Genomic DNA, 26,274 nt, shown 5'->3' on the forward strand with positions numbered 1-26,274 from the left:
AAAATAAGCATCTCCAAGAATGGGACAGATTGACATTGTGTCCTTTGATGTGGCATACTGAGAGAAACACAGCCCCACTTCCATGATAATTTCTGCCAAAACGCAAATAGCACTGACCATAAGGAAACATGATAGAAATCCAAATGGAGGGAGATTCTACTAAATAACTGGTGTGAAATCCTCAAAAATTTAGAGGTCATCATGACAAGGACAGATTGAAGAATCGTTCCAGATTGAATAATACGAAAGAGACATCAAAAGTGAATGCATGTATGGCTGAAAAATTGTGCTCTATACTGGAGTTTGACACAACATTGTAAAATGATTATAAATCAATAAAAAAAAGAAAGGAAAAAAAAGTGAATGTGACACATTATCCTGAATTGGAACGAGAAACAGAAGAAAAAAAATTTGGGGTACATATTAGAACAAAGGTGAAATGTGAGTGGGATGAACAGATTACATAGTGATACTATATAAATCTAACTTCCTGCTTTTGGTGGCTGAATTGTGGGTATCATGCAGAAGGGTGCCCTTGTCTTTTAGTAAATTCACATTGACACTTCTGGTGGGACTGGGGCTTCCTGTCTGCAACTTTTCAATTGTTTCAAGGAAATAGACTAGCTAGCTAGACAGATGGTAGAGAAAGATAGATACGTAGATAATAATAAAGCAAAAGTGTCTGTAGCAAATATCTGTATCTATGGATAGCTATTATATTATGTCTAAGATATAGAAAGATAACATCTATCTATTTAGATCTGTATTATATATGTATATCCCTTGCCTGGGCCCCTGCAGGCCTGCTGAATTGCATATGGGCCGGGGCCGGGGTGTCGATGGTGCACAGCCAGCCAGCACATCACCCTCTGAGCAAGTCCTCTCAGTTCCAGGAGCTTTGGGGTAGGTCTGGGAAGGATGCAGTTCTGCTTCTTGTCCTGGCTTCTCTCACATTCCAAGTCCAGTGCCTGCTGTCTTCTCTCCCTTGCTACTTCCTAGGGTGTAAATACCTGACAGAGATTCAGCAAAGCTTTCCAGACTGTTTCTTGAAACGCTAATATGTTCTCAGAAAACAAACAGCAACAAGAACAAATAGTCCGTTTGGTTCTGAGTTGAAAAAGTCTACATAATGCTTCATGTAGCCGCTCCTTCCTGGACATTTATAAAATGGATTCGTTTCTAAATGGCTTACAGATGGCTGCATTTTGTGTCATTCAGTATGTTGCAAACATTTTTGGCCATGGAACGCTTTCCCTCCCACTTAACATCTATCACATAACAGCCAGTGACCGTGTGTTTCTCCAGGTACTTGGTCCCGAAGGCTGTGTGAACCACTGAGGATGCTGATGGGAAAGGTGTGAAAGCAGTTGGGCCTCAGGCTCAGTCTGTTTGTTATTCTTGCAGCTCTGCCTTCTTGTGTGTGTCAGTTTCTCTGTAGGGGGACTTCCGTCACCAGATTTGAAGATGCTGTAAGCAGCGACTGGGTCTAATCCTTCCGCCTTCACAGACAGGCAAAGAACATATTGTACCCATCCTGCTCAGACTGCTCCTGAACCAACCACCAGATCCAGGGAAATGGGATTGCTTGTTAGCTTGGACCCGCCGGGGCTCACCCATTCATACACGGTGGCTACACAGTGGGGACGGGGTGGGATGGATGTTGGGGGCGGAGGTATCAGGATGTCCTCCACAAGGTGGGACTTAAGCCAGCAGAGGCCTGGGGCTGTTGCAGTTGGCCTGGGTAAGCCTCTCCCCACAAAAGGCTCCCGAGATGATCACCAGCATTTCAGGCAGTTCCACACCTGGTTAGCCTGTCCTGGGGTGAGGAAGGGGTCCTCTGAGTGTTGACGGCAGGGGCAGAGGCACTGGCTGACCCACTGAGGGAGGATAACAAGGCCAGTGAATTGAGTTGCCTTTTCCATTTTTTTTCTTTTCTTCTTTTCTTCACATGCTTTCCCACAGTTGGATTTTTCTTTTTCTTTAGCGACACCCAGCAAGCCCGGGTCTCCAGGAGCACAGCTACAATCAGGACACTTCTGAAAAGAAGACTGAACACAGATTGCTCGCCAGTTCCCCCACTGGAGGCTGAATTCCAAAGGTGGTTTTTCTTTAAGCCTTCATCTCAACCTTTTGCCTCCTAATTTTGAAGTAAAATCCTTCTCAAGGCAGATCCTCACAAAGTGCTAAGAACTGAGCAATGTGTCATTATTACACTTGCAGTAATTCCCAAAGAGCATCAGTGAATTCAGATATTTGTAAGTAACTTTGCCTGGGTCAGCTGGGCTACAGCCAAGAAGTTGCCAATACTCATCCAAGCTTGAGTTTGATCTCATGCAAACAAAGAACAGAAATCAACATGGGTCGGATTTTCCCTCCTTCCCAGGAAATAGTCCATGTTAATGCCACAAGCGCAGTGCTTTCAGAGGACCACAGCTGGCTTTTGAAGATGGACCATCACCCTGGGTGGGTGAGAGACAGGTCCTAGGGCTCAGCCTGCTCACTGTAGGGAGCCTTGGAAAGTGCCCAGGCCTGTCCCAGAGCAGGTGCCTGGTTAAACACTTGCTCTCCTTCCTTCTGTTCCTTCCCCTGCTTCTTTTCCTTCCCCTAAATACTGCTCCAGAGGAAAAGACCCAAGAAATTACCAAAAATTAATGTCACAAGTTACTCCTACAGCTACTCTGGTTGCCATTCTTGAAGTTATCAGCCCCTTGTTATTAAGTTACTGTCTAATTCATTTGATGAATTACTATGTGATGAGGTGTTTTAGATCAAACACATACACACACACACACACACTCTCAATGTGAGGACTTTATTGGTTCAATTCAAAATAGTGACACCAGCTGAGAGACTTAGGCCTCCTACCATCAAGTACTTGCTACTCTTTTAATCCAACCCTAGTAATGACTTGGATTTAAAATTTTTTAGGGTCACTTTGGGATACAAGTGACCCCTTAAGCCTATTTCTTGTCGAATAGCTGCCTCAGAGAAGAGTCAGAGCCTTGAGGCACAAGACTCCTCAAGGCCATCTCAGATGTGTGAGTCTCCTCTGGTCCCAGAGTTACTTCTGCAGTGACCAGCCAGTTCAGCAGGTGAAAATCACAGGCTCATAGCGTCTCAGGGTAGGAGCTGGTCTTAAGTGTTCCATCTTCTATTCTAAGCTACAATTTCCCTGCCAAGGGGTAAGCTGGCCTCCCCTCCACTGGCCCCTGCTGGGCATTGTCTCCGTGATTCTTACCTTCTTTATCTTCACATGTATCCTTCTAAAAATTTCAGCATCACAAGAAACATATCGAAGGAATCTCCAATCCTTGAACCCAGAAGAGTTTAACTAAGAGTTCTCGTGTTTTCCAAGTCTTCTCTTCTCCAGGGTAACCATCTCCAAACATTTAAACCATCCTTCTGAAATGACTGCCAGCTGTTGCAGCTTCTCAGCCCTCCTCTCTCTCCGCCAGCCTCTCTCTAAAGTTCTTAGTCCCACCTCCTCACCCCCAATAACCAGCATCACAAATGAAGCACATCAAACAGGCAGCCCATCCTAAGTGTGTGCTCTGCGTCTCCAGCGTAAGCAGAACACTTTTAGGAAATCAAACATATACCTTCTTTTCAGCTTTTTGAATTATCAGGGCAAGGATTTCCCTACCTGATCGGCCCCAGGACTCCCAAAAGGATTGTTAAAACCAAACCTGTGAAGAATGAATGAAAATGGAAGATGCTCTGTATGCCCTTGAGGGGAACACGATGAGGAGTTTTCTACTGATCTCCTGATGACTCCTCTTCATTGGGCAAGATAATCAAAAGGATTGGCTCCTATTTCAATTTGCTTCCATAGGATTTGGAAGGTAAGTACCTGAAAGAAAATTTCAATGTTCTTATGTATATTTTTTGGCTGCAGGGAATAGAAAACCTACTGGTTGCATCAACTTTAGGATATTGTCGAATGCAGGTCGCTGTAACTGGGTGCATCAAAAGGCCTGTGCTTTTGTTTGGCTTTTTTTTTTTCTCTCTTCTTTTCCACTCAAGGTTAGAATCTGTAACTCTGCCTCCAGAATTCTGCTTGGCACTTTCCCACCACTGTGTTCAAGACTGAAGGTTCTGAAAATGTTGGGCCACCCCCAGACTTCCCCTCCCGTCTCAGGCGGGGAAGCAAGAGGAAGTGAGTTTCTGGCACAGGGAGGTGGGATGGTCACGACCAGGCAAAGCGTCTGCTTCGATTTGTTTAGAATGTTTCAAAATACAGTTTTACTTCATTATAAAAATTAATACATAATTATTAAGAAAGTTTGGAAAATAGAAGAAAAAAATTCCCCAATGCTGCTGCCCAAAGTCTTTTCTCAACACGTTAACACTGTTCTTATCATACAGAGTGTGATTTTTCTTTCTTTTCCCCACTTTTAACATATGATTATTTTAAAGCTCTATGGTTTTTGAAATATATTTATCGTTTTGAAATGTAAACCAAAGGAGGCAGCTGAGAACAGTGGAAAGAGGGCTGGCTCAGGCGTGAAGGGACTGTGCTCGTGACCCAGGTTCTGGCGCTTGTCTGTCACAGTATTTCTGTTTCTTCCAAATGAAGAAGTGTGTTTCATTAGTTCTACCATTTCCAAGCCTTCAGGATCATGAGAGCTGTACCTCTGAGACACACAAGCCACACTCTTCAGATACTGATTCAACACAGCAGGTCCAGACCCCAAAGACAAGCAGACAAGTGGACTGGAAGGCAGCACCACGTGAAACTGGATGCCTGATATGGACCGATGTAAGCTATAAAATGTAATATGTACTGTATGACATTCATATAATACCAGTTCTTCCTATTTTTCAATGGAAGCCAGAAATCTGGATTTTCATGTGAAATTGTTTGCTTTTTAAACCTGGACACATAATTTTAAAAAAAAATACTACAGAGGCCAAACAAAACACGTCTGCTGAATGCCAGTCTGCAACTCTGGCTAAGCCAGCAGCCAACCTGATCAACGGTAGTAGATAACAGGGGGTACAGAGCAGGGGCTGGGAAGAGCTGCTTACAAGACGTTTTGGCTTTACAGCAACTGGATTATTCCAGTCCATCTAAAACATCAAATGCTTATATCAACAGTGAATAAATGTAGGATTTTATCACCTCTCGCTTTTTACAGCGACGGTGTAACTACTTCCCATTGCTGATTCCGGAACACCCTTGCGTGTGAGCTGAGCTGGGATGTGCTCTCTTGAATAAGCGTGTACTGTATCGGAAATAACTAAGTTGGGAGCCTGGTGCCCACAACTCCTTTCGTGTACGCGTTTCTCCTGATCATGATTTCTATGGTTCAAAATCAAGTTCTGTTTCTTTTGCCTTAATCACTCCATTTAAGCACAAAGTGGAAACGAAAATGAAGAAGACAGGCGTTCCCTGAGTGAGAACTGCCACCTCAAGCGGTTTTGTCTCTTCTCTCCCTGTGTCACATCTTTAATCTCTTCTTTTCAGAGAAAGAATGATCAACATCACCAGACACTGCGGGTCTTTGCCCTCAGCAATTCTGAGTCTTACTTGCTGAAAGAGGATTTAACAGCTTTGAACTTTTTATGTGATTTTTGCCTTCGACACAGTTGTTGTTAGAGTTCTACAAAAGCGACAGCGCCCTGCAAGAACGCCGGGTTTCTAAATGATTCATCTCCTCGCAGACCTTGACATTCGGTCCAGGTGTAGGAATCAACAGTGAATAGCCCTCGGGTCCCATCCTCGGGTCTTGGAAAGGCTTCAGTGAAATTCTGTAGCAAAAGCTCAGGCGCTTCCCCTGAGTTTCTCTTTGTTCTGCTAACTTTTTATCCTTGAAAAGCAAAGGGATTTCCTTTGGGGATTAAGCAGAGGAAACAACCTAATAAGATAGCGGCTGTGTTTCGTTAGAATTACAAGATGCAAAAGTATTTCTGAAGTCAACTCAACAAGAAGCCCTTTGGCCCAGTCGCGGCGGGGTCCCCCTGTGTATTCAGCAGAGAGCTCCCCGAGTCCTTACCCCACTGACGTGCTTCTCCTTCTCTGTCCTCCTGGCCCCTGGAGTATCTTGGACAAACAGTAATGGTTTCTTGAGTAAGGCAGAGTGGCGTCTCATCTGAATGTGATACATACCAAATTTTTTTTTCTTTTCAAGAGCTTTTACATGTGTCATCTTGCTAACACGAAATCATTTTGAAGTAAATATTTAGAAGTGGATAGATGCCATTCTCATCCTGCCAGCTCCTGGTTTTGTGTCACTTTTGGAACAGAGGTAGAAGAATGAGACGGGTGATTAATTTTCTTAATGAGAGCTCTTAGAAACTACTGTTCACAGAATGAGACGGGAGGAAAGAATTTCCTGGTCACAGACTTCAGACTTGTCCCAGGCACACGTCTGCTTCCAAACCAGGAGTCTGCAGAAGGATTAGGGCATGGCAGTAAAAAGAACTGTGTCAAAGCAGCTCCATAAAAGCCAGCCTGACGTTCCATCTCCTGTCAACACCACGCTAGATTAAAAGTGCATACTGAGCTGCTATTCAAGAGCCACTAAAAGAAAACTCTCAAAATAAACAGTAACATAAATCACATTTCCATTAGATTTCTCCAATTTTCACATTCTGACTTATGGCTGATACTTACTTTAAAAATGTTCAATGGTAACCTAAATGACCAAATTTTAAGTTAACCATGTTTTTATTAACTCCTTTTGAAGCAAAAACAAGTTTTTTTTTCTTCTGGTTAATGATTCACTTAAAAATGTTCAAAACACCAACAGTTTTTCACATTTCCTTATACAGGTTTGTTGTATTTTCCTTTTACTTGTTTTGATCACTTTTTACATTTTTAGGGAGATGCTTGGTTTGTACTTTTATTGTTTTGGCAGTATCCCATCTAATTTGACATATGGCATTTCTATTTGTATTTTAAAATATACTTCAGTACATTTTGGCCCTCTGGCCAGAATATTATTTAGTTGAGTTTTTTTTTTTTTCATACTTTCTGTGTGATTGAGTATTTTATTTTGTTATTTCTAATTTTTTGATTTATTCTCTGGATATATAGAATGCAGAGTTTAACTTAAACTGTGTGGTACAGAATATGGTCAATTTTTACCTAAAATACACTTGGGCACAAAACCAAGCTTGCTTGTATTTCCATGTAGTTTCTGGCACATAGGTTAAATCTGCCTTATTAATTTTATATCACTTTATGTCGTGTGGATTAATTAAATTCTACTTCCGAACTGTTGATATTCCTAATTATATATTATATATTGCATTTCTGCCGATTTTTCCTATTCATATACTTTTTGCTTTATCAGTTTAGAAGTTTTAGATGACTGAGCTGTTTTTCTTTACTGCTTTTGTTGTGAAATCTACCTTATTATGAGAATCTCAAATCAGAGTCTTTATCTTTAATAGGAACATGCCTGAGATTTGACTCAAAAGAAAAGGCAAGATTCTGATAAGATTTTGCAAAGAAAAAAGTAGTTAAACACACCCTCTCCACCCCTATTAACCTCTGCCTCTTGGCAAGCCAGTGACCTATTTTCCTAGTAAGACCAGGCTACCATTGTGTTATCTGGCTGAGTCATAGTTGGGGCTTATGGAAGACAGAAAACCTGGCAGTTACGCTGTGTTCCTAGATTCAGTGTACATTCATAAATCCTCTGGTGCATGAAGTCTAAGACCTCATGACTTGCTGGAGCAAAATGTTGGGCACGCCATCAGGGAAAATGAAGCATATAGTGTATTGATGTAATTCGACTTAAATATCTACTATAGACCCATCTGTTTTTATCATTAAATTTGCTCATGAGTTGAGCATAATTATTTGTCAGTAACCTCCAAATACTCTTTTTTTTTTTTTCTCAGCAGTCCAATATTTCTACCCAGGGACAGTATATCTTCTAATCCTCTTGTGTGCTCAGGACACTCAAGATGGCTGTTCTGTTGCTCTTTGTACATCCCCTGCTCAACCAGCCCCTGCTTTACCTACAGCCCACTCACGTGAAGGTGCTTGCTTCCGGCCCGGCTAGTGAGTGTTCTAGTCCTTAGGCCAGAATGGCTCCACCTGCAGTTTATTAAAGGGCACTAGCTGCCCTCGTGATGGTCGTTAACCTGAGAGGCTGAGGGAGATGCCCCAGCTGCTGGTTTCCCTGGTAACTGATGAGCCCGCCTTACGGCAGTTGCCCTATAAATGGGCACTCCCCTCCCCCACCCCGGCCCAAGGCGCGAAGATGGCTGCCGCGTCCTGCGCGCGGCTCCACACCGCGCGAGTGTCACTCCAGGACGTCGCGGTTTGGGCAGGTAAGACCCCTTGTGCGGTAAACCACTGATGTGTCCGTTGCTGTCTCCGAGCTCCTCCTTCAGACTCAAGGCTGGGCAAGTCCAGGCCTTGCAGGCCTTCGGGGTGCAGCCCAACCATTGGCAAGCCGGCCAAGAGGCCGAGGAGACTCCCGTGAGCACCAAGGTGTCGGGAAACGCGGGCAGGACTGGAGCATTCCAGGGAGCTCCTGGCTGTCCACTGGCATGTGGGGCCTGAAAGCCGTGGGGGGAGTTCCAGGGCTGCGTCCTCTAGCACGTGGGCCCTGGGCCAGCTGGCTGCCAGAGAGATGTCTTTCTCTTCTGTTATTTTGAAATATCCTGTTAACCTCAGTCTTTTTTCCAGTTTAAGGTAGCAGCCTGGCACTCACAGCACAGGGATGGCTGGTGAATACAGACAAAACCCAAGGTCCTGGATTGTTTACAAAATACAGGCATACCCCAGACCCACCACCCCTGAACAATTACAGGGACAGACTTGTGAATTGGACATGGCCGGTTACCCAGAAGGGTTTGGTTGGGGCCTTTGGCAACAGCAAAGTAATGAGTACCCTTGGGCCTCTGGTCCCAGCTATGGAAGGGGACAGAGTGACGATATAGTGTGAGGGAACAACAGCTCTATGCAGCCTGTAGTGCCTGAGGACAGGTGGAAGTCCTTACAAAAGGCCAACCTGAATTAGTCCAGCAATGCAAAAAAAACCCCACACTTTACTGGCCGTGAAGTTCAGGGAATGGGGCTATGAAAATGACACACGCAAGCATTTCCACCTACCTTACAACCATACTGCCCCCAGGCTGATGGAAAGGATGAGGGGGCTACTTAGCGATTCAGATGGAAATGTGCTCTCTCAACACAGGGATGGGGGGCTGATTCAAGCCCTATGAGTTGTAACTGAGCACCCCAGGCACAGTGGTCCCAGTGTCTCTGCCAGGTTAACCCAGAGGCAACTAGTCAAAACACAATCTGAGTTCAACTGTTGACCCCTGAAAGGACAGTTGCCAGCTATTGGTCAGAACAATGACCACATTTGCCCTTGCCACAGGCTCTACCCTCAGAGAAACACGTTATAAAGCGGCCCTGGGACTGGCAGGTAAGTCCCCGGTGGTTTGGGTTTGCTGCCCCATGGGGAAGAGGATTAGAAAAGGACTAGTAGGTTCCACGTCTTAGGTACCCGGCCCCACCTAAGACTGCTAAAGTAGTTAATCCAGACCCGTAAGGGTGGAGAAAGGCACCATTGTGTTAACCTTGGGCTCTGTTGTCCTGGGCCTCTCCAGTATTTGGCACCGGCTGTGGGGACTAAGGGTGGACAGGCAGAACGGTACTGCAGGCCAGGATGAACCCCAGGCAGGGGCAGTATTAGTGCAGAACCCTGTTACTGCTTGTAGTTTGCTTAATGGCCATGATCTTCTGGTACCGTGCCTGTCGGACACCTTCCATGTCATCCCTAGTCTGAGCGGGAGGGGTCTGTTCACCGACTGGGCAACAGCAGTGGCCTCGCTGTGGAATGAGTTTGATTGCCGGGCCTGCAGTGAGATGCTGTTGTCATCCTCCTCTGGCTTCAGTCCATGAGAAATTGACCTGATAAGTGCCTGGCTCCAAAGTTTGCCCACCTTTTGGACTCTTGTTACCCCTTAACTGCTGTTGTCTGATTGCGTTTGTGGCACTTGGTTGCTGTGTGCCTGTTCATCCCTGACCCCAGAGACATCGTGGGGGAGGGGCAGGCCAAGGTGGCAAGAGCCGTACAGGGTGCACGGGGTGGAGTGTGTGCTCAGGGCACTCGAGGTGGCTGCTCTTTTACTCTTTGTACATCCCTGCCTAACCTACAGCCCACTCACGTGAACGTGCTTGCCCCCGGCCCCAGCTCGTGATTGATCTAATCCTTAGACCAGAACGGCTCCACCTGCTCGTTTATTAAAGGGAAACGGCTGCCTTCGTGGTGCTCATTAACCTGAGGGGCCGAGAGACGTGCCCCAGCTGCTGGTTTCCCTGGAAGCTGATGGGAGCCGCCTCCTCCTGCCGGTAGCAAAGATGGCTACCATGTCCTGTCTGCCGTATACGGTGGGGTGTCACTCCCGGACCTCTTGGTTTGGATGTGTAAGATTCCCTGGCCAATAAACCATTGACGTCCCTGCTGACTCCAGGTTCTTTCTTCAGTCTTGAGGCTGGGCAACTACAAAGCTTGCAGGCCTGTGGGGTACAGTCTAACACCCCTTAAATGCATAGAAACCATCTCGGAAAACAACGGACTCCAAGTTTGCTCCACTCATGAATGAAGTGATAATGAGGCTCTGGACTGCCTTATCTTTTACCTAAAAGGCAGTAAGCAAATAGTGAAAGGCCAGGATAGTATGAGTTCCAGGGAAGCCTTTGTCTTAATGACACTTGGTTCACATTCCAGACCTTTCTCCCACTTCCTGTTTTCGCCCTGCCTTTTATTTCAGGTAATTATGGCATTTATATTCTCAGGCTGAGTTCCTCTGGGGTTACTCAGTGGCCAACTTTTGGCCTGAATCGTGAAGTTTTCTGTGTATGGAAGGCAAGTTTCTGTTATATATTCTTTCCGTTGAAATTTAAAAATGAAGTACTAACTTTGGATTAAATCTCACATTTTCATTTGTTGCCACTTAACATTGGTCCCTGTATCTTTTCCACAATTACAGTTAATCCTGTTTGGAAATGCAACTCAGGGAAACAAAATGATATATAGCAAAACAGCTGTTGAGCACTTAACTCTGACAGCTACTGTGCTAATTTCATAAACAAATTCACATTACGTTCACCTTTTACAATTAAGGGAACTAAGCTTTGTAAGTACCTTTCCTAAAGAAAAAGCAAAGCCAGAATTTTCACGCGGGTCTTCCAGGCTTCAAGCACTGTGCTGCAAATAATAGGTGAGAGCCGTGCCCGCTGAGCACCAAGTATCAATCATCTCAATTTTTGTACATTCTGTTTCTTCCAGTCCACTCAGCCCAGTTTTAACTGCTTTTGGCTATAAGAGAATTGGAAAACAATGTTTTAAAAACACTTGAATAAATAAAAATTCTCATTTAGTCAATACCTATGTGGACATAGAATGTCACCTGCTATTTCAGTAAACAAGGGATGTTGTGGCTGTTGAGTCATCAGCCGCCGCACCCACCCACCCGACGGTGCACCCTGAGGGGAATTCAGGGTGGAGTTAAAACAGGTTACCCACCGCCACCAAGCCATCTGCCTCTGCAGCCCACCCCAGTGGCACACCCAGAATGGAACTCAGGATGGAGGAAACAGATACCGGCCCTATTTAAGGTGCACATCAAAGGAATAATTTCAATAAGCCCAGACTTCTTCCCATGCATATACATGCATATGCATCTTCCTGTACATAGAAAAGTGCAAAGTTCATTAACTCGATGTCTGGTTTTCTTTAACAGTTATCTTTTGATGTTCTGACTACCTGTTTGTTTTTTTTTCTTTTTTCTTTTCAAAAACTCCCGTATATCACGGCTCCTGCCTTACCTCTTCAGAAGCAACCCCTCAGAGCTATCTGAGAGTTTATGTCCTAGGCTTAAGTCCTCAGTAAGTCCATTGAATAAAACATAATTCTCAACTTTCAGGTTTTGCATGTTTTTTTTTTTTTTCAGTCGACAGTTTTGGCGACCAACTAACGGACCCAGAGCAGACTTCTCTCCTTCACCTGGACTCTACGAGGATCTGAAATCTGGTACCAGCAGGGGAGTCTGGTCCCCGTCCTACTCTTCAGAGTCCAGATGAATTTGGGTGAGTCTCCCTCGATTCTCGGATCTCTCATTACTGGCTGATGATCCTAAGTTTTACTTGGTGGTTTTACACTCTTCTCTGGAGTAGATTATCCTTGAAACTTGGTTTTAAGGAGAAGTACCTCGGTTATCCTCAGTTGAAAGACACTGGGAAGATTTTTGCTCAGTTTAGACACAGTGGTTTTATTCTCAGTTGAAAGACTGGGAAGACTTTGCTCTGCTGAAAGACACTGAGTAGGACTGGACTGAGTAATTAGGTGGGAGTCTGGCCTGTGGTTTCTTCCCCTTGAATTGGCTACTTTAGTAGCTTGTAGAAATAAATGTGAAGATACCTCATGAGAGCTTTCAGCTCTGAAGAAGGGGCTTCTCTTTTCTGGCCGGCAGTGACTTTCAGGCAACTGAGAAGCTTGTGGGAGTGGTGGAGCCATGCCCTCATACTGTGCAGCTGCCCTGTAGGGAAACCTGACTGTAATTAAAACTTGCTCAGCCAGGGCCACGTGTACTCAGTGGCCACCTCTAGACCTGAGCACCCATGGTGGTCTTAGGCTACAGAGGGAGAAACCAGGACATTTAAGAGCAGACACGACTCTTTAGTAAAAATTAGACTTAAGCTCACAAACAGCACAGTAGCCCAGCACACAGTCATCACCAGCGATTTTATCTCGACAGACCAACCTCGGGATGGGGAGCAAAGCTTTCAAAATGAAAGAAAAAGGAACGACAGGTTGTCAGCCTCCAACTAATACCCCAGCCAGACTTCTGTACGTACAAAACTTGTACTTACAAGTATTTACGTAATGGGGAATTAAAGAAAATATCACCCTGAAAATGACTAAGATGGGGCTTTTTTACTGCGTATGCAGTTAAGTTAGAGAAAGCCAGCCTGATAAAACATCGTTTCAGGATTTTGATCTTCAACACTTGGCAGCCAGTCGAATAGACTGGGATTCTGAGCAGTCTTTTGTCTGTGCCAGCTCACAGGGGCTTTTGTCGTTTTAACTTTCATTGCATCTGCCTGTAAAACGAAGGCCTCAGACGATTTTGGGGAGTAAACTTTCTGGGTCTTGTTTAGGCAGCATTCTTCTTATGGGGACGCCTCTTGCATCTTCTTGTCTTGAGACACTATTAAGACACCTTGTCAATGGCCAGATGATGGATCCTTTAAATAGGAGTAACTTCTAAATTGGTAAATTTTTAGACAGCTCTCATTATAAACAGCTGTTTGATTGGTACCTATGGGGGGAAAAACACATTAAAAGGTGGAAAAAAGTATAGAAGAAATATATAGAATGGTTAACCTAAGAATTCCCTTAATTTAAAACAAACAGAAATACAGTTTGGGAAGCCTTATTTGTGGTCTCTGCTTCCCCTCAAAGGGTCTTACAGATGCTAATGGAAACATTCGGATAATTAATTTTAATTAGATTGATTAAAAGGGAAGGAAGAAAAAACTGAAGGACAGTCTAGAGACTTCTTCCCAACAAGGTGGAAATTTTAACAGGATTTGTCCCAAACGGATAAAGAAATCTTTAGATGGTCATTAAGACATGAGATAAAATGGATGTTAATGGGATTAAGACAAGGATTTGAAACAACGTTACCTAAGGTTGGATGGGCCAAAGGGACCCCCTTTTGGTCCCCAGCATTAAAAGGCTCCAAACAAGTTTGCTCTATTTACCTCAGTTAAAAAAAAAAATTATATATATATAAATTAAAGACTGGAAGAAAATTACCCTGAGATACCTGACCAACAATTAATCAAGTTGAAAGATAGATAAAAGGGCTTGAGTCCCTTGGCTCAACCCCTCACTAAGGACCCCAGAGCCTTCTGTTTAGAAGTAGATAATACTTCAATAAAAAAAATACATATACAACAAATAATAAATTTTAAAAAGAATATGAAAACAAATATATGTATGTTCATGTATGATTGTGCTGTACACCAGAAATTGACACAACATTGTAAACTGACTATACTTCAATAAATAAATAAATAAATAAATAAATAAATAAATAAATAAATAAATATACACACACACACACACAAAATAAAAATAAAAATAAATAAAATGGTCAGGGAGCAAAAAGCCTTTTAGGACTCCTTGTAAGACCAAGGCTTGTTGATTGGATCCTAACAGAAACTAAAGCTAAAGGTACGAAAGTTGATAGAACTGAGATGAAAGTTTATAAAAATTGGTATATTTAAACAGGCTTTATATGAGATGGTTACATCTCTTCTGCCTAATTGCATTGTTTGATGGACATTATGTCTCACTGGGAATGCTTTCCCAGCTTGGTATTGTTACCGGAAAATGGGAAATAAGAATTACCTCTGTCCTTAGTCACCCGAAGAAAAAGAATTTTTGACAAGAGACAAAAAGCATGATATAAGCAAGATTTTTATTAGTGACGTTAAAAAAAAAAAACAGTGAAAGATAGTCCACTCCCGAGAATTGGGAGCTGCCAGTCCAAGAGAGGAAAAATGACACCGTTCCCTCATTGTTCCTATTTTTATATCCTGGTTTTGTGATTGATTGATTGATTGACAACTCAGGTTCTGTGTGCTCTGGTTGATTGACAGCTCAGGTTCCTTGTGCTCTAGATTGTTCCCTTCCCCTTCCTCCCCCCTGCCCAGTGCTCATTTTTATCTAAACTACCTAACATTCCCCGCTCTAGTCATAGGACCCCAAATCTTTGGGACATAGAGGGTGACGACCGCTCTAGCTACTTCCTGCTGATCTGGGGTGATGATGGGGTCCCAGACTAGCTGGCTGTCACTGGGCAGGTGGTGAGTGAAGGGTCGGTGTCCATCGAGGGGCTTGTATAAAAGCTGTCTTGGCTGGTTGATTACCTTGTTGTATAGCCATTTGAAGTTTGACTCAGAGTGTCCCTTGAGAAGCAGTCGCAGATTGCTAAGAGGTTCACAAGAATATGTGGCTCCCATCAGTGAGCCAGATCTCATCATGGTTTTTCAGGGATTGGTCAGTGAGATCTGTTCTAGCTCCTAGAGAAATGGATAGTCTCATGACATAGGTAGAAGGGAAGAGACTCGTCTGGTGATGGTAATAGTGTAGCAGGATTGAGTGTCCCACAGACAGAGACAGTAGTATCTGGGTTTTCCAAAAATAATGCCTGATATTTAAGAAGCTGAGCATCTGAGAGCCAGAAATGTCCCTTGCCTTTTAAAAGATCAGAAACTTGGTGGTTAGCTTATGCTTGTATAGCGGCCCCCACAGTTAGGTTAGAAGCTTCCTCCAGGAGTGTGGAGGGGGCTCACAACACTCTTAGGCAGGAAGGGCAGCCTCGGGCAGTGGGATCTAGCTGCTTGGAGAGGTGTCCCAGGGGCTGTTGGGTGAGGACCCCCAAGGCTATTCCTCCTCTCTCGTGAACATAGAACTGGAAGGGCCTTGTGGGATCTGGAAGCCCCAAGGCCAGGGATCTTACTAGGAGAGTTTTTAATTCTTCCATTGCTTCCTGTTGGGAAAGACCCCACTGGAGGGGTACTGAGTCATCCTTACCCTTTAAACTGTCATATAGAGGTTGGGCTATAGACCCATAGTTAGGGATCCAAAGCCTACAGTAACCTGTTAGTGCAAGTAATGCCCTGAGCTGTTTTTGAGTAATGGGATTAGGGAGTTGTAAGATTTCTTGAATTCTTTCAGGGGAAAAGCTACAGTTTCCAGGAGTCAGAACAACTCCTAGATAAGTTACCTCTTGCTTGACCATTTTGGCCTTAGACCTGGAAACTTTATATCCCCACTCGGCCAAGAAGTCAAGAGTTTGGATTGCATGTTGGATGAGCCTATTCTTGAGTAAGGGAGCAGATAAGTAGGTCATCTACATGTTGGGGAGTAGTCCCTTTTAAAGCTGTAAGTCCTGTAAATCTTGGGCCAGAGCTTGCCCAAAGAGGTGAGAACTATCTCTAACCCCTGTGGTAGCACTGTCCAGGTTAGCTGGCGCTGACACCCACTGGGTGAGTCCCACTGAAAGGCTAATAAGTATTGGGACTGGAGACTAAGCGGTACACAGGAGAAAGCATGTTTAGGTCTAAGGTGGGGCACCACTGGGCTCCTGGAGGTATGTCTGCAGTAACACATCGGGGGTTGGAACCACGGGATGAAGAGGCACTTACAGCCTCGTTTATGATTTTTAAATTTTGGACTAGTCTGTAGGTCCCATCCTTCTTAATGACCAGAAGGATAGGTGTGTTGTAGGGTCTAGAGGAAAGGGTCTGGAGAAGGAAGTTAGGACAGAGTAGGTGGCCCCAGTATCCAAAAGGAAAGTTATTGTCCCACCTGCCACGTCCATTTGTCCCCGCGGCTGCAGCCCAGGGATGGAGATCTCTTGCATTGGGGCTGACTGGAGGGGGCTGCTTTAGTCCCGGACAACCATCTGCAGGTCGCAGGCTGGTTCTCCGCCACGGGCCGTTTGGCTTGAGGGACAGAGGGCCACCCAGTGACCTTGCTTGTTACACCAAAAGCAGGCAGATCTTGGAGGTTTGTCCTTACGGGGACATTTGTTGGCCCACGGCCAGGTCAGCGGCAGATGTTGTGTTGATCGTCAGGCTTGTCTCGTGCTGCTGGGGGCCGAGGACTTAGGGACGGTGGCTGCTCATCTGGGCAGGCCTGGCCTCTTTCCTTCTTTCCTTCTCCTGAGCCTTGGTCTCTTGTACCTGATCTCAATTAAAACAAAACAAAACAAAACAAAACCTGTGGCAGCAACGTTTAGCATTTATCAAGAGTTACTCTGGGTTCCTGGATTGCCTTTTGGAGTTTTTGTCTTATATCAGGGGCAGATTGGGTGAGAAATTTATCCTTTAAATGAGAGGTATATGGTAGGGAGAGCAGGGGAGGATGTACGTTTAAGGGAGTCCCCCTCTCAAGGAGGTGTTGGAGACGGCAGGTTGCTGATAGCAACCATGGCCAAGATGGCTATTTTGCATTTCTTTAGGAGATTATTGCTGTCCCTCAGCAAATAAAAGATCTGAATATATGGTATTTTAGACCATTTGCCTTGTGTATTGTAGAGGAGATTAAGCTGGAGCAAGGTGCTTGAATTTATGCTCCTATTTATGGGCCATGCTTTTGGCTAAGATGTAGCCCAGGGGAGTCCCAGCAGGGATCAACTGTTGGCTTTCCATCTACAGGGCAGGACACTGGTGGAAGCGGGGGCTTCAGAGCTCAGCGTCCCGAGGTGAAGCCCACAGGCTGTAGTCTGAAGTGTCAGTCTTCTGCCTTAGCCAAGAGTACCCTGAAGCCATGGACCAAAGAGAGTCTGGCGTCCCCAGGTCATTGGTCTGCAGAAGGAGGACCTGGTGTCCTGGCCTCCTCTCTGGATGGGGAAAGCGGCCACAGTCTTACCATGAGCTGAGTGTCTCCGCAGTCCAAGGAAATAGTCAGTTTTAACCCCGTGGGTGATTGGTGATCCGGGAGCAGGAGAGCTGCCTAACTGGGACAGCCGGAGAAAGGGGACAAAAATTGAGGAGGGAGTTAGGGGTAGAGGGCCCCTATGGAAGCTCCTGCATGGGGAAGGCAGCAGGAGAGGAGAACTTGAGCTAGAACTCCAGCAGCTCAGTTTTCTAAGGCAGAGATGTTTTCTTGCCTGAGCAAGTGTCCCCGGAGGGACATGAAGCCAGAAAGGAGTCAGAGACATTGCAGCCCATGGTTACTGTCCACGGTGGTGTTTTCTAGAAAAGGCCACCAGGGACAGTGTTACTCAAGCCATGTACGAAAGCCGTGGCCAAATACTTGCTGGCCCGTGAATAAGAGTAATAATACAGTTACGAGAGTCCCCAGGGCACCACAGGTTGAAACAGTGGCACCAGGGGCGAGGCCCAGCCGCACTGGGAAACTGGGAGTTCTCTTTTAGGTCAGAGAGTGAGTAAGTCATAGCTCAGAGGAGGGCACCCCTGTTGGAGCCATAGGACCTTGCAGTGACCAGTGGGACAAAGAGAGTCAGAGATTGAACAAGGGTGTTTTTCAGAGAACTCGATAGCAGAAGTCAGAAAGCAGAAGCAAGGACCCCCAGCCGAGGATAGAGACCAGTATGTAAAGGTGTGAGTGATAAAGTAATCGGTACACAGGCCTGGCCCCGGGTCTTGAGTCAGCTGTCTACCTCACGTGTCATCTTCTCCTCTTCCTGGTTTTCAGGCGGTCAGCGGTCTTCTCTATAGGCCAGTCCAGCGTAAGGGCCAGAAGTGACGCGTTTACCGTGGTTCTGGAGTAAGCCTGGTTAGCTGCCCCTGGAGCTCCGTGGCGGGCGGGGCTGGCGGGGGGAGGCGGCGCGCGGCCCCAGACGGGCCGCTGGCTGCTTGGCCGGCCCAGGGCCGCTGGGAGCCCCGCACCCTGTCCTCGCTCCAGCCTCCACAGCCCGGCCCCAGGAGCCTGTGCTCCGCTGGCCTCGGGGAGGGAGAGGGAGATGGAGGAGGAAAGATTAGGTTGAAGCGCGCAATCCCAGTCATGGCACCGAAATCAGTGTTACCGGGAAAAGGGAAGTAAGAATTACTACCTCGGTTCTTAGTCACCTGAAAATAAAAATAATTTTTCAAAAAGTGTGATATAAGCAAGATTTTTATTAGTGAATTAAAAAAAAACAGTGAAAGATAGTTCACTCCTGAGGATTGGGAGCGAGCCAATCCAGGAGAGGAAAAATGGCGCCATTCCCTCATTTTTCCTGTTTTTTATCCTGGTTTTGTGATTGATTGATTGATTTGACAACTCGGGTTCCCTGCGCCCTGGTTAGCTGACAGCTCAGGTTCCTTGTGTTCTGGATGGTTCATTTCCCTTTCCTTTCCCCCTGCCCAGTGTTCATTTCTATCTAAACTCCCTAACAGTATTATAAGATGGGACATTTGGATCTGCTCCTCAGGAAAGAATAATTAAATATACTAAAGGAAACTAATAGGGTTACCTGAGCCTGTACAATATAAATTAAAAACTGGAAGCTAATATTCAGGGCTAATAAAAAACAAATACTAGAACCTTTGCTCTGGGTCTAACCTGTGCACTCAGAAAGAGGGCCTTTGTTGGATGTCTTGTGTAAGCTTTGAAGGCTTGGTGACTTAAACCCTGAAGCTCTAGAGAGGAGGGTATAGCTCAATTAATAGAGTGCCTGCTTAGCATGCATGAGGTCCTGGGTTCAATCCCCTGTACCTCCTTTTTTAAAAAAAATAAAGGAAATAAACCTAATTACCTCCCCCCCAACAACAACAATCAAACAACAACAAAAAAATTAAAAAAAAAAAAAAAAAACCCTGAAGCTCTAGAACGTGGAACTTCTGAATTTCAGTTTAGTTGGAAATCTTCTCACTGATATAAAAAATAAAGAAAATGTAGTTGGGCAAATCAATCTTTTAATTATCATTTAGGCAGCAGACCAGTTCTTTGATGAATTAAAAGCAACTATCTTTGTCTTGCAAATCTCTACAAATCAGAAATCTAAATATAGTCCACAGTGACCTGAGACTGAGCCTAATTAGTTCAATCGGAATCTGAAATAGAGGGGAAAAAAAGGGGGGACATAGCCCTTTTAAACTCAAAACTCAGGTGGAGAAACTCCCTCACCTAAAATCTAATTCCTAACTTCCTTAAAGTGTTCAGTAAAGGCCAGATGAAATTCTTGTCTTTTCCACAAAGAGTTAAAGCCTTAGTCATTTGAGCAAATAAATTAAATTTATTCCAACAGTTATTTATAAGCTGATAAGTTTATATTGTATATCTGATTCATATCTAAGTGTTAAAGTTATGGGATCTCTAGTTGTGTCTATTTATATGTCTATGTGTATATTATATATATGACTCTACCTCCAGAAAATATTATCAAAATTACGTTTATAAAAGATCTCTATTTAATTGACTTAGAAGTAAGCACTTACAAATTAAATATTTTTAAATATAAAAGAAACTGGCCAGGATGAATTTCAAGTTCATGTGCTCTAAGAAATACTCAATATTAAGTTAATATCTGGCATTAAAGCTAGCTTAAGCTTGTGGTTTACTGAAGGTCAGTAAGTTCATGTTATTCCTGTTGCAGAGTTTGTCAACAAGAAAGGAAGTGGGTATATTTTCATGTTTTATAAAAGTAAATGACGGGTTTTCAGGTGGACGCTTCAGGAATGATTACTTTTAGGTATGTTATCTAAAATAGTTTCTCCAGACTTTTGGTAACTTGAGTTTTGCTGAGTTAAATGAAGGGACTTCACTGTATGTCCATTTCATTTCAAATAAGATAAAATACTGGAACATTAATTGCTAAACAGGTCTGAATTCACCTACCTTTGTTGCCTTACAAGAGGGAAACTAAAGATGTTTGGGTTTATTAGACACGTACCAAAATGAGGAAGGAAAGTATGCTATGACATGTTGTAAGTTTCTCGAGGGTTATTCCAATCAGGAAATGCTGGAACCAACAGTTCATAATCACTTGTTGCTTGTTGGTTTTCACTAGAGATGATTAAAGTTTTTAAGAGTTAAGATTATAATATGTAATTAAAGCTACTCAAAATAATAGAGGAGACATTTCAATATGCAAGGAAAATAGGATGTGTGTTTTCAGCAAAAGAAGGTATGAGGAATGAAAATAGATATTTTTTAAGCAGAAAGAGTGATTTTTTTGTTGTTGTTTGGTCCTAGTTGGTTGTTTCTGAGTTGAAAAATAAGGGACAAACTAATATGGATACAGAAAGGTTTATGGAAAGGGAGCCCCCTGATAAAGGAGTTTTGTGCACGGTCAGGCTGGGATTAGATGAAATTTAATCAGGTAAATTGATTTTGTTATTAAAAATAAACTGGTGCAGGACTGGATTCAGTTCCTTCTCTGTTAAGAGAACAAAGTTTTCTTGGAATACTGCTTTTGATTCTTTCTTTACATTTAAGTGATCTGTATTTGCTTTTGAAGTCTTTTTTCACTTTAAGTGAGTAAGTATTGTTTCACAGTGACCTATGATCCTGTCTGACTAAGTGTTTGGAAACCTTTTTGATATTTTCGACAAACTTTCCAAATATCAAATTCTAACTGAAGTTCTTTTGACCTTCAGCTAACTCTGGGATGCTTCAAAGGAACCCTGAGGCATCTCAGAGGAATATTAGACTAGTGAGGTTTGTTTCACTTGTTCAAGTACTTGAAGTGTTGTCAAGCGATTGGAGATAAATGTTCGATTATATGGTATGGGTAAATGTCATTAATACAGATATTCCAAAATTTATATGGAATTCCTAAACCTCTGATATGTCCTAGTATGTTATCAGTCATAATTCTGGTTATTATCTTAAAATGTTGTACGACACAAATATCGAAGTTTCTTGTCAGTGGCATTGTCATCAGATCTTTGTGCCATTTGAAGTCTTTTGGTATTTACAAATGATCATGGTTTTACTCTGATGCTTTTATGAAATGAAGATCTTCATGAAGATTCATAAAAAGGACTTTATGACATTTTAAGTTTGATAGCTTATATCACACCACTGACCTAGGTTAGAAATGACAAAACTCTAATGAAAAAAATCTGATGACTTCATCCAGATCAACAGGAATTAATTCCATGGGTCTGAATGAAGTGATAAATGTGATAATTTTATGACTTTTTTTTTTTCCTGAAATATGTTGGCTGTTAATCTTTGTTTTCCAGAAAACCTTTTCTCTTAATTATGACCTACAACAAATTGATGATCTATGCCTTTATAAATGAAGATGAAACATTTATCTTTTCCTCTCTCCCTGATCCTTCCAGAATCTGGCTTCTCTGGCTGGCTCTCCTGTGGACTTGATGGCTTATTGTGATCAGATTATAACCCGTTATACTGGTCATTGTTTCAATTTGCTGTTGTTTTCAAATTATTTATGCCTTGTGTCTCTCCTCTGTACTATGACTTAACGCTACTAGCTCTGTTACTTAAATCCTGTCTATCTTGTAAGATTGTCTGTCGCATTACCCAGTGTGTAACTAGGCCTCTGACAGAATTAATGCTGGCTAAAAGTCTTGAGGCAACTGATCATATATATAACTCTACACAGAATACTAGTAATCGTGCAACCCTAAATATGGGAAGAAGCAACAAAGGAAAACATTTCCTGGATCGTAACTGACTGGTAAGACAGTCGATCTGGAGAATTTTAGATTATCAGTAGGGCCTAATCAAAAAGAATCAGCACAGTGAGTGGCCTGTCAACAGAATCTTCACCTGATCTAGGAGTGAGCCTTCCTAGTGCTGTGGGACACAGTTGGTCATGAAATGCCTCCAAATGTTGGTTGAATTTATGACCAAGAGGAAGTGGCATAGATAAAGAATGCTGTCTGCTATTTCAGTAAACAAAGGATGTTGTGGCCATCAAGCCAAAAGCCACTGCAGCGGCCCCCGACAGTACCCCGAGGAGATTCAGGATGGAAAAAAAGAGGATACTGGCCCTAGATGAGGTGCACATCAAAGGAATGATTTTAGTAAGCTCAGACTCTTGCATCTTCCCATACATAGAAAAGTGCTAGATTCATTAACTCGATGTCTGGTTTTCTTTAACAGTAATCTTTTGATGTTCTGACAACCTGTTTTTGTTTTTCTTTCAAAAACTCCTATGTATCCTGGCTCCTGTCTTACCTCTTCAGAAACAGTCCCTCAGAGCTGAAAGTTTGTGGGCTTAAGTCCTCAGTAAGTCTGCTGAATGAAACATTATTCTCAGCTTTTAGGTTGTGCATTTTTTTTTTCAGTTCACACCTATCTGCTGAGCTCCTCCTATGAATGAGGCACTGTGCTAGGTGGGGAGTCTAATGACAGAGCTGGCTTTTTGAGAAGAGCTCACAGTGGAAGAGGTAGAATGGAACTGTGTTGCAGTCTATGTCGTACCAAAGATACGCAGGGAGTGGATGGAGGGCACCATTTCATAAGGGTGGTTAGGAAGAGCACCTTGGGAAAGGCAACATGTGAGCAGGGCTGGAATGTTATGAGGGATCCCTGGGGACAGAGTTCCAGGCAGAGGAAATGGCAAGTACAGATGCCCTCAGGTGGGAGCGGTTTTGCTTCTTCAGGGAAGCAAAGAGGCCACTGTGGCCAGAGGGCAGTGAGTAAGGGTGACCCGGGAGGGAGGGGAGCACATCACTACTGTCCAGTCTGGGGCTTTTACCCCAAGTAAGATGGGGAGCCCTGAAAGCTGAGCTGAAGAGCCACGTGTTCTAGTTCAGGCTTTTCAAGAACCACTCTGACCTGCCGTGCAAGGGTGTCACTGCAGTCATCCAGGTGAGGGACGATGGTGGCTTGGGCCCCGGTGGCTGGTGGAGGTGTGAGAAATAACCAGGTAAGCCAGACATTCTCGTAAGATTTGCTGAAGTGATGGACCGTGGAGTATGAGACAGAGGAATCAAGGATGACTGAGGGCTTCAGTCTGAATGCCTCGAAGGAGAGTTGCCACTCACGGAGGTGGGACGGCCCGGGGAGGGTGACTGGTGGGTGGTGGTTGGGGGGCGGGGCACAGCAGAGTTTGGTTTGGGACATGTTCAGAAACTGCCTTCCACATCTTCCGAGTGGGGATGTAAACACACAAGCTAGGACAGATGAGAGGCTGGACTCTGATGACGAATCCTCCAAAGCTTAAAAACAAGGTGTGTGTTGGGGGGATTCTAAAATAACCCTTTTGAAAAACTGTCTAAGCATTTAAACTTATGTCATCGCTGTTTTTCTATCACTTACGAAGGTCTGTGACTGGGAAAGCGTGTGGCCACACTGTGTTGCAGGAAGTGGCTAGAGCTAGTCAGGGGTTTCTGAAGTGTGGGCCCGAGGCCAGGGGCATCAGGCCTCCTGTGAGCTTGGTAATGGTGCAAATGCCTGGGCGCCACCAGACCTGGTGAGTCACAAACCCCAGGGATAGGGCCCAGGAAACTGTTTTGACAAGTTCTCCGGGAGATTGTTATGAATGTTTTAAAGTTGAGTGACCCAGATGGTAAGTTTAGTATTTCCAGATTTTAATCATTTAAAAAGAAACAACTTTCTTCAAAGGTAAAATGCCTTTATTGTTTGAAGCATATAAAAAGAGTAAACAAATCAGTACGACATTTCATAGTCTTCTCGATGAGGTTATAAAATACAATGCCACTTGGTCTTTATAAACCCTTGAAACTGTCTAGAAGTTCACACTTAGTATCATATAAAAGGCACTTGAAAAACACGAGATGATAAACAAAACCACCTCATAAATACAATTGAAAACTGCTTTGAGAAAGATTTCTAAATATATACTCGTATATAAATAAGACTTCATGGTTTCTTTTCCAAAACATAGACAGTAAATTCCCCATGTTATGCCTTCAGGCATCATTAATGTGGATGGCTTTCTCCCACCTTCTCTGTTCTTGATACAGGTTAACAGAAATGCAAACTAAATTCATTTTTCTTCAATTTAATCTCTATAACAAAATTCTTAATTTGTAACCAAGATCTTTTAGAATGTCCAGCTCATTTTCATTTTGTTTCAAATCACAATTCATTTAAAAAAAAAAAAAAAGGAAGATAACGATGGGAATTTTTTTTTAAAGTACTTCTATTCAGCTACCAAAACCGCCCTATCCGCTTCTGAAGCACGTGAACATACATGTATGTATGTCGTTAAATACTGCTGTTGCATTGTTCTGGGCTTTGAGGATTCTGAAATCATGCTTGGTCTTTGTAAACTGGGATCACAGGTTTGGATTCAACCCAGATCATTCAGTGCATTCATCTACAAAAGAAAAAGATGGGTGCGCTTCACATATTTCTAACTCTTGGTTTTCTTTCAGGTTGGTCAAAAGATAAATGATGTATACAATAAATTATATCAAAACCCACTGCCTATGTCCCATATGCTGCTGCTAATTAAGGTAAGTGTATTCTTGCTGTGGAAATTTTGTGGTTTGGGAGTTTCATGAGATCGTCTTTTTAACGCACAGGTAAGAAAGAATAATTTTTTTTAAACTGAAAGAAATGCAAGTCAGATCATGAACTCATTCTCTGCATATAAAATGCTGTTTTAGAGGCAAGTGAATTATTTCAGAACCCCAAGGGTATTGTTTACTAAAGGAATACACTAATTGTTTTAAGGAATTGCCTGAACATGATCAATTTGAAATAACAATGAAATCAAGAGATTTGGTTACCTTTGTACCAGGAAACTGACATTTAAAATAATATGGGGGAAAATATAGAGCCATTTGAATATTTATCACTTTATTAGTGCAATCATAAATAGTAATGGTTTGAATTAGTCCTCGACATTGACTTGTGTGTTTAGGCCTTTATTATGCCTTTTCTGCCTTTCGTCCTTTGATATTGAAATGAAAGTATTTGAAATCAAATATCATGGCTAGATATCGCCATGATGTTTAGCACATGGTTGTGTTGCATGAAGCATCTCGCACTACCTTCCTGCGTATGCGCACATGTGTTCATTTCTCATGCCCCTGCTTGTACTTTTCTACTCAACTTTTCTGTTGGATGGCACTGAAAAGCTTTTGCTGATTTTCAAGGCAGTCATTCAGCTTATCCTCTGTCAGAGTCAGTCGCTGCTCCAAGATGGAAACAGTCTGCAAAAAGGAGGACATAGTGATCAATGCCTGGTGCCTGGTGGTGAGGATGAGGACGGCGATCTCTGCATAGGAGAACCTGTTTCAGAACTGGAATGCCCACCCTTTTGCTAGGAGGTTGGCTCAGTCATGAGCCCCAGAACCTGCCCTCCTTCCTCAGCCTACACGGGGCGAGGCACTGTCGAGCAGGAAAAGGAAAAACAATGATGCATTTGAGGAAAAAGGAATAAACGATCAAGACTCTGAAGACAATTCTCACGTCTGACCTAGAGCATCAACGCCAGGGAAGAGGCTGCACGTGACCTGGGATGCGGGGGTGCGGTGGGGAGGGAATGCCATATACCTGGCCCAGGTGCTACTTAAACGGCATCACTGGCCATCCTGTCAGTCAGTCCACAATGGACCATACCTATGTTAATTATCCCAGACAGCTGGATACCTAGTTTACTTTGAAAATATGATTGGCACCCATTTCTGCACCCAGAAGGCGACAACAGCACCTCACAGAGGTGCCAGGAAGACTGAAATACAGCATGTAAAATGCTTACGCAGCCTGGCACGTGGGACTTGATGAATCTCAGCTATCCTAACGCCTTCAGCTCCTAAGTAAGTATGTGACTACTTGACACACGTGTATGAATGACTTCTTTTAAATTTGGGAAATCTAATTTTTG

At 43.5% G+C, this 26,274-nt stretch overlaps 1 protein-coding gene and 1 long non-coding RNA gene across 4 annotated transcripts in view; one reads left to right on the forward strand and one right to left on the reverse strand.

The window, feature by feature from the left end:
- LOC105094860 (uncharacterized) overlaps positions 1 to 26,274 on the forward strand; it is a 74,813-nt gene that overhangs the window by 43,196 nt on the left and 5,343 nt on the right. Inside the window, exons 6-11 of one of the 2 annotated variants that reach the window (XR_010383156.1) lie at positions 1,985 to 2,098; positions 3,611 to 3,842; positions 4,024 to 4,156; positions 4,609 to 8,286; positions 11,926 to 12,061; positions 24,818 to 26,206. This is a non-coding gene — a long non-coding RNA (uncharacterized LOC105094860). The remainder of the gene's footprint in view (positions 1 to 1,984; positions 2,099 to 3,610; positions 3,843 to 4,023; positions 4,157 to 4,608; positions 8,287 to 11,925; positions 12,062 to 24,817; positions 26,207 to 26,274) is intronic. The other variant, XR_010383155.1, reaches the window with a different exon arrangement.
- POC1B (POC1 centriolar protein B) overlaps positions 24,031 to 26,274 on the reverse strand; it is an 85,932-nt gene continuing 83,688 nt past the window's right edge. For both annotated transcript variants that reach the window (XM_064491570.1, XM_031463043.2), the window contains one exon: positions 24,031 to 25,600. In XM_064491570.1, the coding sequence (XP_064347640.1) occupies positions 25,496 to 25,600 (105 nt within the window). In that variant the 3' untranslated portion in view covers positions 24,031 to 25,495. The remainder of the gene's footprint in view (positions 25,601 to 26,274) is intronic.

The sequence above is a fragment of the Camelus dromedarius genome, chromosome 11, assembly GCF_036321535.1.
Source record: "Camelus dromedarius isolate mCamDro1 chromosome 11, mCamDro1.pat, whole genome shotgun sequence".
Lineage (NCBI taxonomy): Eukaryota > Metazoa > Chordata > Mammalia > Artiodactyla > Camelidae > Camelus > Camelus dromedarius.